This window comes from Eutrigla gurnardus (assembly GCF_963514095.1).
Source record: "Eutrigla gurnardus genome assembly, chromosome: 12".
Taxonomy (NCBI): Eukaryota; Metazoa; Chordata; class Actinopteri; order Perciformes; family Triglidae; genus Eutrigla; species Eutrigla gurnardus.
In genome coordinates this window covers 20,374,412-20,391,039 of record NC_139926.1, presented here as the reverse complement: position 1 = coordinate 20,391,039, position 16,628 = coordinate 20,374,412, and the positions used below count along the sequence as shown (strand labels likewise).

Sequence of the window (16,628 nt, the reverse complement as noted above, 5' to 3'; positions counted from 1 at the left end):
CACACACACACACACGGGAGGCTTTTGCTGGCCGATGCTCGCCATCAAATGACCATGTGTGGTATTGCTGCGTGCCGGTATGGGCACACCCATACCGGCACGCAGACACACACACACACACACACATTGTTTTCTGCTTTATTTGTACACATATTTGACAAATGCGTGAATAAAACAAGTAGCCCAGTAAATCATTAGGCTTCTCACCTTTCTCTGTCACTTTGTGCAAGGAAGACAATGGCACTGTCACAAAACAATGCTCAAAAAGGGGGGATTTATGGCGCAGCCTATACGTTTCCACACAGGACCCGTGTCCTCTCTCCGTATATAACCTGCGTAATGCCTGGAGCCAGTGCATTCTTTACTCCTTCTGTCACCGGCGCGGTAAAGAAGCAGAGAAAGCCGCTGAAATCCCATCCCACAGCACTCACGGTTACGTCAGCAGTTCTCATATCCCACAAAGCCCGTGAAAAGGCCTGACACACAATGTGCCACAATATACAGAGTCACACAACCATCCACCCGCCAGTGTTTTGTTGTTTTTTTTTTAGACAAAAGCCATCTTAGCAGTGTGTGTGTGTGTCACATGCACTCCCACTTTTTCTCCTCACACGCACTTTAAGCTATTTACTCTCTCTCCAGGTGACTTGGGTTTACCGCTATAATTTATGAGCCGGTGTTTATGCGTGTTTATGTCATTAGCACTGGTGAGACCGGGGCTTAGTCCCACTTAAATGAAAGTCAGCTGGTGTCGTGCACATGCTGAAATACTCAATGTGCTAAGATGGTTAAGAGGAAGACCTATGGATGTGTGTGTGGACCTCACAGTTAGTGGTGTGACTTGGTCAAGAGCCTTTGCACAAAATCCTGCACTGAAAGATCCCCTGTCCTCGCCCCGTATTGTCTTGCCCTCCTCCTCTGCCCCCTCTGTGAAAATAGAGGCAACCCAGGATTTAAAGGTCAAGTCTACACAAAAGCGGACAGTCCCCGAAGCCTGAGGTGTTTTTAATTGACATTTCTGTCTTTGTCCTCTGACCATAAAGAGAGAAGAGAAAGAGCCTTTTCCCCCCAATACACTAAATTAGTACTAAATGAGACCTATGAAAAAAAATAGGGCTCTGGGGTGTAACTAGGTTCCCCCGGCTTGAGGGAATCCCCTTGTTAGGCGAGTATGGGGGCAGCGCTGAGGGGGCTGTGAAGTGCTTACTCCACCATAAAGGGGGGAGGCTCTGGTGCAAATCCCAGCACAGAAAGCGGGCCTCTCCCCACAGTGAGAGATAAACCAGTTAGGGCATTGTTTATGAAGTTTCACTTTATTCCCCCTGACAACCATTTGGACAATAACTATGGGGGGAAACGTCCCTCCGCGAATGAGCAACAATAGTCGGGATGAGCGGCCTTTCTGCGCGGCTAATACTTTGATAAAAAGAGTGAAAACCATCCTTCCTGAAAGCATTAGGGACTGCTCCGTGACAAGACACCTGTAAACAAGAGCACAAAGCAGCACAAATGCCACCTATGTCCACTCTCCCAATCACTTCCCACCTTCTGCTGCAGCCAACGATGAGGGAGAAATACATACAGTCTTATTTTGATAGTTATTAAGACTTTTTCCTGCAATACAGACAACGGTACTGCGTGTATTTCACGATAATCCAGGTGATAACCTACATGGTGGGATGAAGTCATACGTAAAGTACATGTGCAACACAATCATGACCTAGTCGACTTTCACTGTTTTCAGTTGGACCTCTGCGCCTTCTACTAAGTTATTATTTTACTCCGGCCATTATTCACCTTATTATTAAAATGAGGGAAACTATAGCGGACAAAAAAGCTTTTGTGCATATGATCTTTTGTGCTTTCAGCATTTAAGATGGCTTTTGTCTACTGTGAGATGGGTATCTGCCACAAACATCACTCAGGCATTGTGAAGGGGGGATTCGTTTTCAGCGCGCCTTTGTTCTATTCTTTGGCCCAAACCAAAGAGCCACGCCTGCTCCTCTACCTCGAATTGTGCAGCGAACATTCCCTTCTTTGTGGTGCGAGGTGCATGAGCTGGCTCATCTCCGCAGGCTTTCGTGGGAGATGGCTGTCACGGTGGCAGGGTGGCATTTGGTAACCTAACCTGGTTATGCACCAGGGTGGCCCTTGGCTACCAAGCCTCTAAGACTGCAGAGCATTAGGTGAATTGCGCTGAGAGGGGCAAGTCCCGCTCTGGATCTGTTCCAATTGACCTGTCCCCTTTCCCCCTTCTACCACGCTTCCAGCTCCCCACTCCCAGCAAACACACCGTACGCCCGCTGCTCACGCTTCTTCTCTTTGCCACTCAACGCATCATCCTTGTCACCCCCTCCTCGCCTCCCCCCCCACCTGCTGTTTTCCTCCGCATCATCCCCATCATCCCGTGGCCTTTTTCTTTCCTCTGTGGTACCTTTCTCTCTCCCAATCACTTGCTTAGTCTCCAAACACATTCTCTGAGGATGCCGCTTCTGTTGTGTCACACTGAGGGGAGCCACGCCCTCGGCCTATGTGCACACTTTTATTAAATCTGTGCAGGCGCTGGGCCGCGCTGGCGGGTAATCCTACAGTAATTGTTTCCAGATTAGGGGACCCGGACCACAAAGCAGGTTTAGCCAGGCATGAAATGGCCTTCCCATGCTGCAGCGCCAGCGACCAAACCTGCCGAGGTGAGACTCACCTGGATAAAGTCCACAAACGTCCATGGGAGCAGAGAGTCCAGGTAACCAATGTCCTTTGAAAACCTGTTGAGAATTCTTCCTGGAAAACAACAAATCACAAAAGAACAGATTAGATGGAATAAGAATAGATATATGTCATATATTGTTTTGTATCATTTGTAAAATCAGGAATAATATTGTTAAATTGGGTGAAATGAGGTGATTTAATGTCTAATATATGTCTAATGTGTAGTGGTTAATTGTATAATGCAAAATAGCACTTTATATTTATTATGTAATGTTGCAGATCTAACTTAAACAACTCCTTTATGACATTTGAACAAATACAAGTCAAATAAAGATACCGGTAATCCTTATCCATTAACTACTCTGCCCCAATAAAAAAACAATATTTAGTTTGTTCCAATTTCCTTCTAGTCTCACTGGCCCATTGAGTCAACTGTCACCAAAGTCCCCTCCAATGTAATAGAAAAGAGCTTATACACCGAGTGTGATATCAGATGAAAAACACAGGCTTATCTAGATTAAACAATGAATCATTATTTGTCTGGCATTTCATAAAGACTGCCCTACTCTTTGCTGAATACGCCAGGGAACCTTTTGTGCGGAAACAAAGGGGGCGACAGAAGCTGCGTACCTGCCTTTATGTTCTGACTGGCAGTGTCAGTGACGTTAATTGAGTTGCCTCCAATCTGCTCAGGTGTTCATTATTTTTGCTCGGTGCTCCGCAGGTGTTGTGGCAGCCCCTTTGTAGTGACTCTTTCAGGAACTTTTGCTCGCCTATTTGGATCCCACAGCACATATTTACACTCCAGCTGTTTTTTTTGTTTTTTTTTCCACACACTGTTTACTGCAGGGTCAGTGATAGCAAATCCCCCACACTACACCACCTTAAGGTAGGCACGCCAGAAAGCCTTTCTCTATCTCTGTCCCTGAAGGAAGCCCCTCACACTCTAGGAAGCAGACACAAAAAAAAAAGTGCCCGTAAACGAACCGGGCTCACGCTAAAAAGACACAGACGGGCTGCAGATCTGATGTCGACTCCCGAAATGGTTTCACAATGTTTAAGCAATCAATTGTCTCCGGCGGTGACACATCGCTAAGCAAACAATAATATCTGTCTGAGGAGAATGTAAATAAATCAGCACATATTTAGGGTACAACCCCCTGATAAAGTGAGACTAAGCACCCAAGCGTGTAGATGAGTTTATCTAGGCTCACAGAATAGGCCGTTAAAGGGTGGGACTTGGTACGAGGCGGAGAGAGAGGCTGAGCGGCACGTTGGCAGAATGTGGCGGTATGGCACTCCGGAGGCGTGGCGGAGCCGTGGCACCGCTGACCAAAAAAAGAAAGTTGCCTCCCAGTCAGTCCTACGGAGGTGGGCCTTGTAATCACCTCTCTCCACGGCCGTAAGCAGCTTACAGCTTTATCCAAAATGCCACTCCCGCCTAAAAACACGCATGCAGACGAGGCCGGGCTCCCCATAACAGCCATTGCATAAACCCAGCCGGAGCATTATTCCCCCGCAACAATCCAGCAATGCTCCAAATCAGTACTGATTCAAAGTCAAGTGGCGTAAGCATGTTGTACACTTGGAGGCAGACTAATCTTATTCACAGTGTGAGTGCCCCTTTAGCATACAGACATCCCGAGGGGAGGGTTCGTGCAAAGGGGGTAGAGCTGCTACTACACTTGTAGTGTGGAATATCGCTGCTTTAGTCTGGGGAACGGGGGGGGGGGGGGTTAACATGTCAAACTGTGTTTGCGCCAGATCCAATAATATTTTATGTAATTTTACTGTCTAAGCCATAGATGACCTAAATTCATGCATATCTGACAAACAATGCCATTGAGAAAAGGATAGGTTTCTCTGGGTTACATCATACCATGGTTAGAGGGTGTTCGAGCAGCAGAGAACATCAGTCAGCTATCAGCTGTTTGACAAGCGGCTCAGTTAACAGAGAGTTGCGGAGGGGATGAAGTAAAGAGCCTTTCTCCGTCCTGCGCAGACTATAGAGGGGATACATTACAGCGATGCAGTTACACAAAGACATTCACGGCATGGAAATGCCTATGAGGTAAGATCGGGCGTGGGACAATGGCTTCAATCACTATGGGTGGTTGTCAACAATATCACCTATTGTGTGAAGAGGGGTATAGACGTTTCAGGATATCAGCGGCATTAGTATCAAACAATTTCTCATGGTTTTAAGACTCCAGGGGTGATTTGGGCCACTTTTTCCAGGCTCAGGATATATCAATCCCTCCCAACTAAGGTGGCCCCTTAGGTGGAGATATTAGGTGAGCAGGGCCCCCAATAACACGTAAAGAAGTGGAACAGTGGGGTCCGGCCAGAGCGAGGCGTGTGGCAAATCGTTGTTCCCTGTAAACATCAAGATAAGGGGACAATTCAGAGCCGCTCCATGTGTGGGCCCCAGTGCTGTCGGAAAGGGGCCTTTCAGTCGGGCGAGTGCGATAATGAAGGAATACCGGGGAGGGGGGCTGCCAAGGCTGGAGGTGGCACAGCTCACCTGCACTTCCATGAAGGGGCCTCGGGCCCTGGGGCAGCCTCCCACCGCCGGCGCCTTGCTGCCAATACTAATACATTCTAAATCCATTCTCTTCGCTCACACAGCCAGGCTCCTGCAATCTCCTCTGCTTCCCTTTCATGCAATTAAATAGTGGAAGTGCCGGGCGAGGGGGGGGGGGAGCCCTATCAGCCATGCTGCACACACACACACGGCTGCATCTCCACATTCAATTTACACACCTCGATATCATCATCCTCACTGCAGTACTTTCTCCACTTTGCTTTTAACACTCTTTGCATCCTAGACCTGAAATACAGACATTAAAAACATTGCCTGTGTAGACACAATTAGAATCTCACATCAGTGACTACAGAAGATCTAATGGTCTCCGCGTCAACAGCGGCTGAGCGACTGCTAGCACCGAGATGGCCCGTGAAAGGGGGACAGTGGAGGTGTGTGTGTGTGTGTGTTGACTGAAACTCCACTCCTCGACTGTGCCGATGAGCTGAAGCCCTGGCCTGCAGTCTCTGAGGGGATTAGCCCACTCAATGACACTAAATTACAGGGATCAACATCAGCTCAACACATCCACCGCTGTCTGTGCTGCTCTAACTGGATCACATTTGGATGAACAGCTGTAATAAGACTGTACATATTGCTAAAACTGAGTGACATGAATATATTAAGTCGCGCAAATTCATATAGCAGAGGAAGAGAGAAAAAAAAAAAAGTAATCTGCGTTCTTATCGACATCATCTAAATATCTTCTTGTCAAATAGTATATAAAGGTTTTTCATAAAAAACTTGGGAATCAACTATTTTTTCCACGCGGCACAAAAAGATAACAGACATGATTCAAACGGCGCGGAGGCATTCAGCGGCTGATGACAATGCCTCTCCATCACTCATAATTCACCACCGCTGTACTCTTTTGTTGGAAACCACATTCACAGAATAACAAATAAGACCTTTGTGCAGCGACGCTTGAAATGGTAACCTTTAGCTCGGCGGACAGCGACGGGAGCACCGGGGCCCGTTCGGCAGCAGCACCCATCACTTCCACGTGTAAACAGTTGTCAAAACCCTTCACAACACTAAAGGCACACTGTTCCCAAATCACTCACACTTATTGCATGAGAGCTGGTGTGATGTGGAAGCCGTGGTGACGGAAGCAGGCAGTTGTTTTATAAAAGAAAAAAAAAAAACTTTTAAGACGGAAGCAAAACATTAAAAGACAAAGAAGAAAAACGGGCTTTGTTCCCAGCTTTTCTGTGTGGCTCTCTCAAGTGAATGAATCAGAAAATACAGAGCAGGTGAAGAAAAACACAACGTAAATCAGTGAAACTTATTGTTGGAAATGTCACGGCAGTGCTTAATCTACTGTTAAATGGACAAAGGACAAAAGAAACACACTCTCTGGGACAGTTGTCTATAAATCCAGTCAGACACACACAGTGGTGTTTGCCAGCCCGGAGGCCAAACTGTAATGACTGGACTGGTCATACAATGGTTACTGATAGCAGCACAACACCAATCAGATAGCAGTGTCTGCTAAGCCTCTCCTTTGCTGCTCTATTAAACAGATTATTACATTATACAAAGTGTTTGTCCTCTTCCCGTGCGTAGATTACCAAGCAAGGCACACCCAGATAAGCCGTCAGGTAGTCCAAGACGTAACACAACGGCGGCGGTGTAAAAAAATAAAAACAAAACAAAAGCCAGAAGATTAAGACCTGTGGTGTTTGCACCAAACACAGCTTTGCAAAGGAAAGCTTTGTGGCTGCACCCACTTCTAATGCCGGAAGAAACCGCAAGCTCCTGAACACCCTCAAATCATATTTAGACTTGTGTTAGTAGCTTATTATGACTCATTATACAGATACAAGTTCCCTTCTTGTTGAGAATTCCCACCCGGGCTGATTGTGTTGTGCACGCATGTCACTATGAGGAGATTAGGCTGAGTAATTATCTGCTGACAGGTGAACAATGCTCCAGAAAAAAATTAAAGTTATCAAAGTGGGCCACTTGACAGTTGACTTTGGATATGAATGACACATATACATATAGTGACATTGCTTCACCTAATTAGAAGATTAAGATTAAATCTTTAATTAATGCCACCAAATCTAAAGCAGAAAATAACAAGAAATATTTTTTTGCAAGCGATTTAAACCAAAATACGCTCTCGGGTTTTTATTGCTGATTAAATAAAAAAAAGGTGGTGGAAATAAAGTAACAACTGCTGAATAAAAATAAAAAAACCCCCGCAGCCCTCCCTGAGTAAAGCCAGACGTGTTTGGAGTGTTTACACACTTTTAAAATCGTGTCCATCTGCCCACTCCATTGAACCAGCAGCTACAGCCTACAAAGCTAATGAAATAATCGAAGATTTCTGATACAGCGCACAAGACAAATACGTCTGTATTTACACAGCTCTACAGTCCAAACACAACACTGTCCAAGATCTAGTGCAAACAGCATTTATTCAATATGATTGTTTGCTTTTTGTTTTGGCTCACAATAAAAAAAAGATAGCAGCCTCTTTAATCATTTTTAAACACATTATGGCTCTATATTAAGTCATATCGCTCGGCTTTTCCACCGAATTGGCTTCTCTGATACTCTCGTTGTGTTATGCCTGTTTATTCAAAGTCTGATATTAAACCCACAAATCCCATAAAACAGAATACTTGTATGACTCAATGCAGAGCCGTCATATCATAGATCATATTAGATGTTCCTTAAAGATTGTGTTTATAGGGGAAATGACATAAACATGTCAATAATATACATATCTCTGAAAATAATACAATTATGTTATCTGTTATCTTTTTTTATGCTATCTTATTAATTGTAAAAATGTCACATTTAAAACCATATTTTATTGAACTTGATAGTAATAACACACTATGGCGTTTAAGTGCGAGCACATCATGGATGTAAAGTGGATTTGTAACTCCAAAACATGACAAAATAAGTAACAGTCTGCTCTCTAGTGGTGAGATGTCAGAACAATAACTTCCAGGTCCCGCTGGGTGTTAACAGCTCATACTCGTCTCATCCCTCCTGTCGGTAACTTATTAGTTATCAATCATCTTGGAGCACTCACCGATCGGATTGACATCGAAAAAGTGCACCGGGGTCCTGAGAACGGCGTTAAACATGCTGTTGTGCAGCGTTTGGGCCGAGCTCACCAGCACATTGAAGAAGACCAAGCTGCGGAGGAAGCCGAACACTACTGAAGTTGCTGTTAAACCTGCCAAAAGCACAGAAAAGAAAAGAAAAACCCATCAGCCGCACTACAATGCTGTCATTGTACCTGCTCCAAGGTCAGCTATGCATTTAAGGTCGTCCATCTTCCAAAGCAGATACATTCCACTTCAGTTTTAACCCTCAATAATGTGTTTTTTTTGGGGGGTCTACAATGCCGATCTATCACTGTGAACACAAAGCCTGAAAAAGTGAAGATGCTGGGAGTCACGGGGAGACAATCACAGCAATGCAATAGCAGAGAACAAGAAAGGCACTGCTATCTCCCTGTACAGCTGAGACCCATGTACACATACACCGGGCCTTGAAGGCCTTGGGCCACAGCCAAAGAACTGTGGAGCTGTTCATTGAATGTCTGGCGTATTCAGAGCCTCGGCAGTACACAAAAAAAGCAATGTGCGCTTAGTGGGCTTCACCTGCGTAAACACCTAGGTACAGGTCAAGGTCCAGCTGCTGAGGGGAGCTGCCATTGAGGTGCTCCGTCACATTGATGTGCTTCTGTTCAGAGGCCCTGCAAGTCAGCCACAAAAGAACCAAAAAACCCACAAGGACAAATAAACACAACGAAGAAAGAAACGCTGCGGCACAAAGGCGCAGTACAGAAGACATCCCTCCCCATCCTGAAGCACAAGGTCAGTTTCAACAAGTGACAGATAATGCCAAGTAAAACAGTTTGGTTCAGTCGTCTTCTATTGAATCATCAACCATTTCCAGGCTCGGAAAAAAAAAAATGTCAGTAAAATGGGTATTAAAGGAAATGTTAAAAAAAAAATCTCACCAGCAAGCGAGCCACCAGTCCTGTAGAACATATGTGATCTAGAGAAGCAAACACAAAGGAATAACAAATTAATGTGACAATATGTAACGGTATTCGCTTTTGTCTAAAATTCTCTTTATGTGTTGTATTTTTCCAAAATTGGTAGAAAACACACACCAAAGGAAGGGAAGAAATGGACTCACGTGTGCGAGGGCATTGAGTAAAATGAGGAGCATGATGACCAGAAAGTTGGCGCCTGCCCTGAAATACTTCACATACAGACGCAGGCCGACGTTTCCTTCTGAGCGGCTCTCCTCCGCCGCCGGTGGCACTACCTACAGATGTCAATGCCAGTCATCCAACAACACTTCAGATCAGGCGGTAAAGAGCAGCAGGGAATAGGCGAATACCTCCTGCCCTCTAGTGGCTGGTGGAATGCATGACACGCGTTTACCCCCCCCAGAATGAAACATGTATTTAAAGCTTGATGAAAACTGCTTTTTACCAATTAAGAGCCCAGTTTGGGTAATTTTCAATTATACCTACCGCTGCAAGCGGCTCTGCTCCCTCAATCAAAGAGTAGCGAGAGGAGGAGAGGGAGACGGAGGACAGAGAGGACATTGAGTTGTCAGAGAGTGTATTGGGGAAGCGGGAGGCACTCCCAGGGATGGGGGTCGCGCCCTGCCTCTCCTCCTCCTGGTCCTCCTCCTCCTTAAGCAAGGTGGTGAAGTCGAGGCCGGAGCGCTGCAACTCACTGTACGTCCCCCGTACAACCATCTGACCCTGAACACGACAGAAAAGAGATGCCATAGATGTTTATTTCTTCCTTTTCCTTTTCAACTCTTAAAGAACTAATTATATTGAAAGAAAATGTCCTTGAATTTCTTCCACAATGTTAGATTTCTTGTGAAAACAACAGTCACAGTTAATGTATAAAACATATTCAAGTAAAGTTAGTGTCATATTAAATTGTTTTCTAGTATTTTACTGGCACCACCACTACAGAAAGTAGGCTAAATGGTGTTTTGTTTAATGCTGATAATTGTGGTAAATCCTGTTAATAAATATTATTATTATATTTCCTATCAAGACGGATTAAAATGACTGTTTAGAATTGTAAGTGTCAAATCCATCAAGAATTTTGATTTATTTATTTTTTTCTATAGAAAAGCTCATTTAACAACCCACACACATATTGTGCGGTCGAGGAGCTGTTCTCATCGAGTCCGTTTCTACGCTTTGATCAGTAAACTATAAGGTGGCCCTGAGAACTCAACCACATGCAAATAGACTCTCAAGCACATTAAGAAACATCTTCACCAGCTTGACAACACGTGCACATTTAGAAAAATAAGCTCACTGCACAAGTGAAGCAGCATAATAACGGGCGATAAAAAGGGTTTTGAGAAAACGTGAGTCATCACAATGACGAGAAGCCCTTGAGCGGGCGAGGACCTCTGAAATATTATGCAGCTCGCAAAAGCAACAGGTGTCGGCGAAAAGTAATGGAGCCGCAAAATAAAATGAAGCGATGCTACCACACTGTTGACAGAATTGAACCACCATGCACGGAATTTGATCCTGATTTTAAAAGACGTGAATAGCAAATATTCAGAGTACGTGGAGAATCACCTGCTTTAACACAAGGATTTGATCTGCAGCCTTCAGATATTGCAGCTGATGAGTAACCAGGATACGAGGCTTCTTCCTCAGAAGTCCACAAATGCACCTGAAGAAAACAGATATTGGAAAAACTGTTTATATATTTCGATCAACTGATTTTAACACCTAGCCGGACCTCCATTGGATTTCTCCGTGGAAAACAATGAGGGGATGATTACAAGACTTACTCTTCAAAAAGGTGGCGTCCCACCTCAGCGTCCACAGCACTGAGAGGGTCGTCCAGCAAGTAGATATCAGCATCCTGATACACGGCTCTAAAAATGACACGCATACGGAGGTTATCTCCATCCTCGACGGGCAACACAAACGTGCATCGCTGCATGGGTATTTAGCACACCTTGCTAAGCTGACCCTGGACTTCTGTCCTCCACTGAGGTTGGTCCCTCTGTCCCCTACCATCGCCAAGTCCCCACCTGGCAACAGGTCCATGTCCTGAACAGCGTCCAAACCCAACCCAATGGCTTATTAATGATGAATTCATTCACATAAACTGGACTCACTACGGGCTAAACTGGTCTAATACCTAGACTACAGAGGATTAAAAGGGAAGCGGGAGGCATGTGATAACCAACAGTGATTCTCACTCTCTTGAGGGCGCAGGCTCTCAGAACTCTATCATACTTCTGGGGGTTGAGCTCTTTGCCAAAAAGGATGTTGCTTCGTATCGTACCAGGTAAAATCCAGGGCTGCTGAGAAGTGTATGTCAGCTCTCCCTTGACCTTGACCACACCACTTTCCTGACTCAGTTCTCCCAGGATGGCACTCAGGAGCGAAGACTGACACGCACAAACACAGAACAAACAAATTGGGATTTTGGAAACATTCAGGGAAATATCCTTAAAGTCACATTCTTGCCCAGAGTTGGATGAGAAGATCGATAGCATTTCTATGATACAACAACAGGATTCATTTATGGTAAAATGATTGTGTCAGTGCCATTTTACATGACTCAACGATACAATTTCTAAATTAATAAGGATTCTGAGGTGCTTAACATGTCTCAGGTTTATCACTGAGTGGGCATGACTATAAACCCGAGAGAAGACCTGACCTTTCCAGCACCAACAGGTCCAATTACTGCCAGGAGCTGCTCCGGCTTCACTGTGAAAGACACATTCTGTAAAGTTGGAGCCTCCAGCATCTGTGAGAAGAAAAAAAAAGGTAAATGAACCAAAACACCGTCATGTAGTAATTATTCAGCAAGTCCTCAAAATCACAAGTCCCAGAGACACCTCGCAATCTTTAGAGCGACGCTCTATCTCGCTCATATCCTCCAGGGGTGGAAGGATTGCAGCATGTGACCGGTCTACAGATAGAAAGGAGCGACATGTTGCCCACAATAATTCTCACCTTATCCCAGTAGCATATTAAATCCTGAATCTTCACCATACAATCCTTCTTCTCTGCCACGGGCAGCATCAGATGCTGAGGAGCAACTTCATCCAGCAGAAGAAAATTCTTAGAAAAAAAGAATCACGTTCAGTTTCAGTTGACGGTGATCAACACACACCGGGTATAAACATGGCCGCTGGCTGTTGGTGCGTTTACTTGGATCCTTCTGGTGCTGATGAGAGACTCGGACACCTTCTCTATGGCGAAGGGAAAGAAGAGCGTGATGGTGAGTCTGACCGCCCCGTAGAAGGAAACGGCCATAAACACTCTGCTGGCGGAGAGCTGGTTTCCGGTCAGCACGTAGATGCAGACGGTGATGAAGACGATGATCTTGCTGGCCACGAAGAAAGACGCCATGTTGAGGCCTCGCAGGTAGGAGCTTCTCATGATCTTGAAGATTTCCATTCTATGAAATAACGACACATGTCGTCAGTAAACATTCACATTTTTGGCACCAAATAGAGGCCCTATTATTAGTGTGTAGGCTTCATGGGGATTTATTGGAAATTCATGAAGATGTTGTCATTCATGTTTAATCACCTGAATCATTGCATTTCCATTAGCTTAGAATAAGCCCTTCATATTTACATAGAGAGCGTGTACACACTAGTCCATCCATCCATCCATCGTCTACCGCTTATCCTGTATTCAGGGTCTCACACTTTATGGGATTACACACTAGTCCTTTTAATAAACGTATTTATTTATACAGTGAAATTTATTCAGGAAATAGATAAAATACAAAAAGTACATTTAAAAAAAATGGATGATTAAGAGATGCTACACTGAAAAGGTAAGTTTTAAGGTTCTGGCCTAGAGAAGGCTATTACAAAAATGTAACAAAAATCGATTCCAATTCACTTTAATAAAAGGCAAGGCAGGTTCGTGTTTGGTTTACCTTCTGACCTCATCAACCAGTGCAGCAAAAGGCTTCTCCCAGCCGTACATCTTTATGACGCGGATTCCAGAGATGACTTCGTTCATCGTGCGAATCCTGTCGTCTGTTAAGACTGCTGTCTCAGCCCTGAAACCACGGACACAAATCACAGCACACGACATAAAACGTAGAAGTAGAGAAAAATAGAGTTCTATATTTGATAAATCTTACCTGAGAGTAGAGAACAAGCGTCCAAACATCGTCTGCACTGGCATCAGGATGAAGAAGACGGCCATTCCCGCAAGGCATGATGGGCCAATCGTATACATCAACAATAATATCACAGTAGCAGCTTGTAGAGGGCCGATCCACAAAAAGTGCAGATACAAGGTTACCTGTAAGAAAACGATGAAGGGGAAGGATTTATTATCATATGGTCATATATTACTGACTGAGTCCCACGTAACATATCAGATACATAATTACCTCATCAAATTTGTTGACATCATTGGATAAAAGGTTGACAATCTGTCCTGTAGTCGTTTTGGCAAAAGCTTTGCTATTAAGACAAAGAGCCTTTGCAGAACAAAGTAAAAAATGTGATCATACAAGAAGAATATGACGGAGGATGACATGTATACGTGTGTCATAATGGCTGACCTTCTGATAGATCATGTGGCACATGGCCACGCGAATCTTCATGCCCGCCCGCTGGACGTGGTAGAAATAGAGATGATGCAGGACGGCCAGGGCGACGGTGGAGGCGGAGATGCCGACGGCGTAGCAGTAGGCCTCGTGGACCGAAGCCGCGTCGGCGGGGTCGTGGCGCTCAAAGTACTCGATCATCTTCCCGAGGAGCACCGGCTGAACCACTCGGATGACTTCCTGATAGAGGAATGGGATGCAAAGCAGATGTGTGGGTGAGGGTGCATTGAAACACAGTTCTTTTACTGTCAGACGGCACGGTCACCTCTATAAAGATGTATATTCCGATGAGTGCATATGATCTCCAGTAGCACTGAACAAGAACTTTGGCAAGCCTCGGTGGGCGCAGATCTTTTGCCGCCTGTTGGACCTCTCTGTTCCAGTACCTTTGAAGAGTGGAAAAAAACAGCAATGGTTATTATTACATAATGCAGTGTTTTTGCTTCTGAATGTTTCTTGAGGGAAAACACAAGATTACACATTATACGGTCTTGTGATATGCATCTCAAACTGGCCGTCTACATACATGTTTCTGCATAATAGAATATTTACTGAGGTACTGTAGTCAAATATTCATAGCAATACATCATCATGATAAAATAATAATAATAATGAGACTTGCAGTTGAACAAATTCTACTTGGATCCGAATGCTAATGTTGCTCAGCTCTCTTTTCACTGCCATAATTGAATACAACTGCAGCTGCAGGAACTAACTATTGATATGCGTCATCGTCTATCATTGCAACATGCTCTCCCGCTTGGCTCCCGTTGATCACCCTTTCACCGGGTGCCCTTGGCCACCTCTTTCTTGGATCTCTCCCACCTCGGCCCTCAGACGGGGGACGTACTGACATTTTGACCACGTCACACTCAGCTGATTATAATTCTGTAAGCTCTCATGTGATAGTTTGAGAAGTACAGTCTATATATAAGTTGGCTATATATAAGATGGGGAAGATGTCAACGCTGATAGGTGCCAGACTGTGGTGGGGACATCCAGGAATCGCTGGTTGGCAACTAAATACTTGGATTTTGTCCCAGTGGAGAAGGGGCTCATTACAAAATGACTACTGCTTCGTGTGAGAATAAAGCTTTGGTTGTTTAGATGTGTGTGAAGACATGATTCAATGTCTTACCCTTGCAGCTCCTCCCCGAGTCTATCTGATGCATCCTCTGGGAGAACTTTATACATGTCTTCTTCCTCCAACTTCCTCTTGTACCCGATTCTGAACAAGGGATTCAGCCAACTGGAGAGAAAGTCACATGAATGCATGCTCAGTTGAAGATAATGATTCATATTATTGTTAACAGAAACTATGAAGACCTAGTTTCCATTGAAAATAAAGCAGGTTTTCACAAGAAGACAGAAATGCATTGTTATCGTACTTCATAATCCACCTAAGGACCATTGTCTAATTCTCAATTAAAATAAATTGATTCACATATGTTGTATGTTTATCCTGTGCCAGAGTGCAGATGTAATACAAACAGCTTGATTATCAGAGAAAAAAGGGCCAGGGGAGGATCCCACAGGCAGGAGGTCAGAACTAGGCCCCGAATCCATTTCATCTGATGAATATTATTGATGTTTGTCTTTTAATTGGCCTTTACTCTCCTGTTATTCTGCGCAGGTGATCCCTGGGAAAAGCAAGTGGTGTATCCACAATTTATTTGTTAACACAAGAGAAATGGTCCATTCTGCAGAACAATATATTTATTTATTTATTTATTTGTTTGTTTTTACTATAGCACACTTTGAAAACGTTGTACTTTATTATGTATGAGTTCACAACTGCATGTTTACTTTCGTGCACTTTGTCATACTCTATGGGGGACACACATATCTGTCACACAGGAGAGCTCTCCATTCAATCAACGTCAAACACGGCTGTCACTGCGGGCCGCTTTTCTTACCAGAAGAAAATCTTGGAGAGAAGATTAGCTGAAGCCGACGGATTACCCTTCGCCTCCTTCCGCGGTGGCTCCATGGCCCCCCGGGAGTACAACCAACCTGGGGAGCTTCTCTGCGGGCTGCGAGGCAGGGGGACACCGGCGACGACTCACAGGAGGGAAAACACTAGGAGAACAGCTGCGACCAACTCTAATGTCGGTCAATAGCACGTCTACATCCAGGATAGGATTACTACAGGAGACGCACAGGCTGCTTGGCTCACTGTCAGGTGAGCGGTGCGTAACCCCGCCCAGTGACCGCTGATTGGCTGACGGAAGTCTCATCACTTCCCCAATCTCCTTCATGTCATGAACTCTGTCCTTTCTTCCCACATCATGTAGGCCTACACAAGTTTTTACAGTAAAAGTAAAAGTCTTGCACAATACTTGTTGGACTTTCCAAATTATTATTAATAAGTAAAGTCCTTTCTTTGGATATTAATGTGAATATATAATATATGTTATATGTAAGTCTTGTTTCAAGAATGTTCCATAACTATGTGAGAATCTTTAAATACGTTACCTTATGGTGGCTCTAAGAAAACACATGCAAATGAAAAAATCTCACAACACAACAGAAACTGTTTCCAGGAGGAAAAATGATACACACATGTGAATGATAGTCGAGGCTGCGGTTGAAATTAAGCGACACAATGTTTTAATGTTTTAATTAAAACAAACAAGATGCCTGTACGTTTAACAAATGTGTTTCATACAGTCATGTACTAATTGGATGCATGCCAATGGATATGAGCGGAC

At 44.4% G+C, this 16,628-nt stretch overlaps 1 protein-coding gene across 1 annotated transcript in view; it reads right to left on the bottom strand.

Moving 5' to 3' along the window:
- The window catches only part of LOC311021550 (ATP-binding cassette sub-family C member 4-like), a 32,883-nt gene extending 16,832 nt beyond the window's left edge, over positions 1–16,051 (bottom strand). Inside the window, exons 1-20 of the mRNA XM_084022157.1 lie at positions 15,834–16,051; positions 15,056–15,166; positions 14,183–14,303; positions 13,873–14,097; positions 13,699–13,788; positions 13,444–13,607; positions 13,234–13,359; positions 12,492–12,741; positions 12,294–12,401; positions 11,995–12,084; positions 11,528–11,719; positions 11,281–11,375; positions 11,111–11,197; positions 10,893–10,989; positions 9,807–10,043; positions 9,464–9,595; positions 9,282–9,319; positions 8,920–9,014; positions 8,343–8,489; positions 2,702–2,781 (exon numbers count right to left, since the gene is read on the bottom strand). Of these exons, the coding sequence (XP_083878283.1) occupies positions 2,702–2,781; positions 8,343–8,489; positions 8,920–9,014; positions 9,282–9,319; positions 9,464–9,595; positions 9,807–10,043; positions 10,893–10,989; positions 11,111–11,197; positions 11,281–11,375; positions 11,528–11,719; positions 11,995–12,084; positions 12,294–12,401; positions 12,492–12,741; positions 13,234–13,359; positions 13,444–13,607; positions 13,699–13,788; positions 13,873–14,097; positions 14,183–14,303; positions 15,056–15,166; positions 15,834–15,907 (2,559 nt within the window). The 5' untranslated portion in view covers positions 15,908–16,051. The remainder of the gene's footprint in view (positions 1–2,701; positions 2,782–8,342; positions 8,490–8,919; positions 9,015–9,281; positions 9,320–9,463; positions 9,596–9,806; positions 10,044–10,892; positions 10,990–11,110; positions 11,198–11,280; positions 11,376–11,527; positions 11,720–11,994; positions 12,085–12,293; positions 12,402–12,491; positions 12,742–13,233; positions 13,360–13,443; positions 13,608–13,698; positions 13,789–13,872; positions 14,098–14,182; positions 14,304–15,055; positions 15,167–15,833) is intronic.
- Between the last annotated feature and the right edge of the window lie 577 nt (positions 16,052–16,628).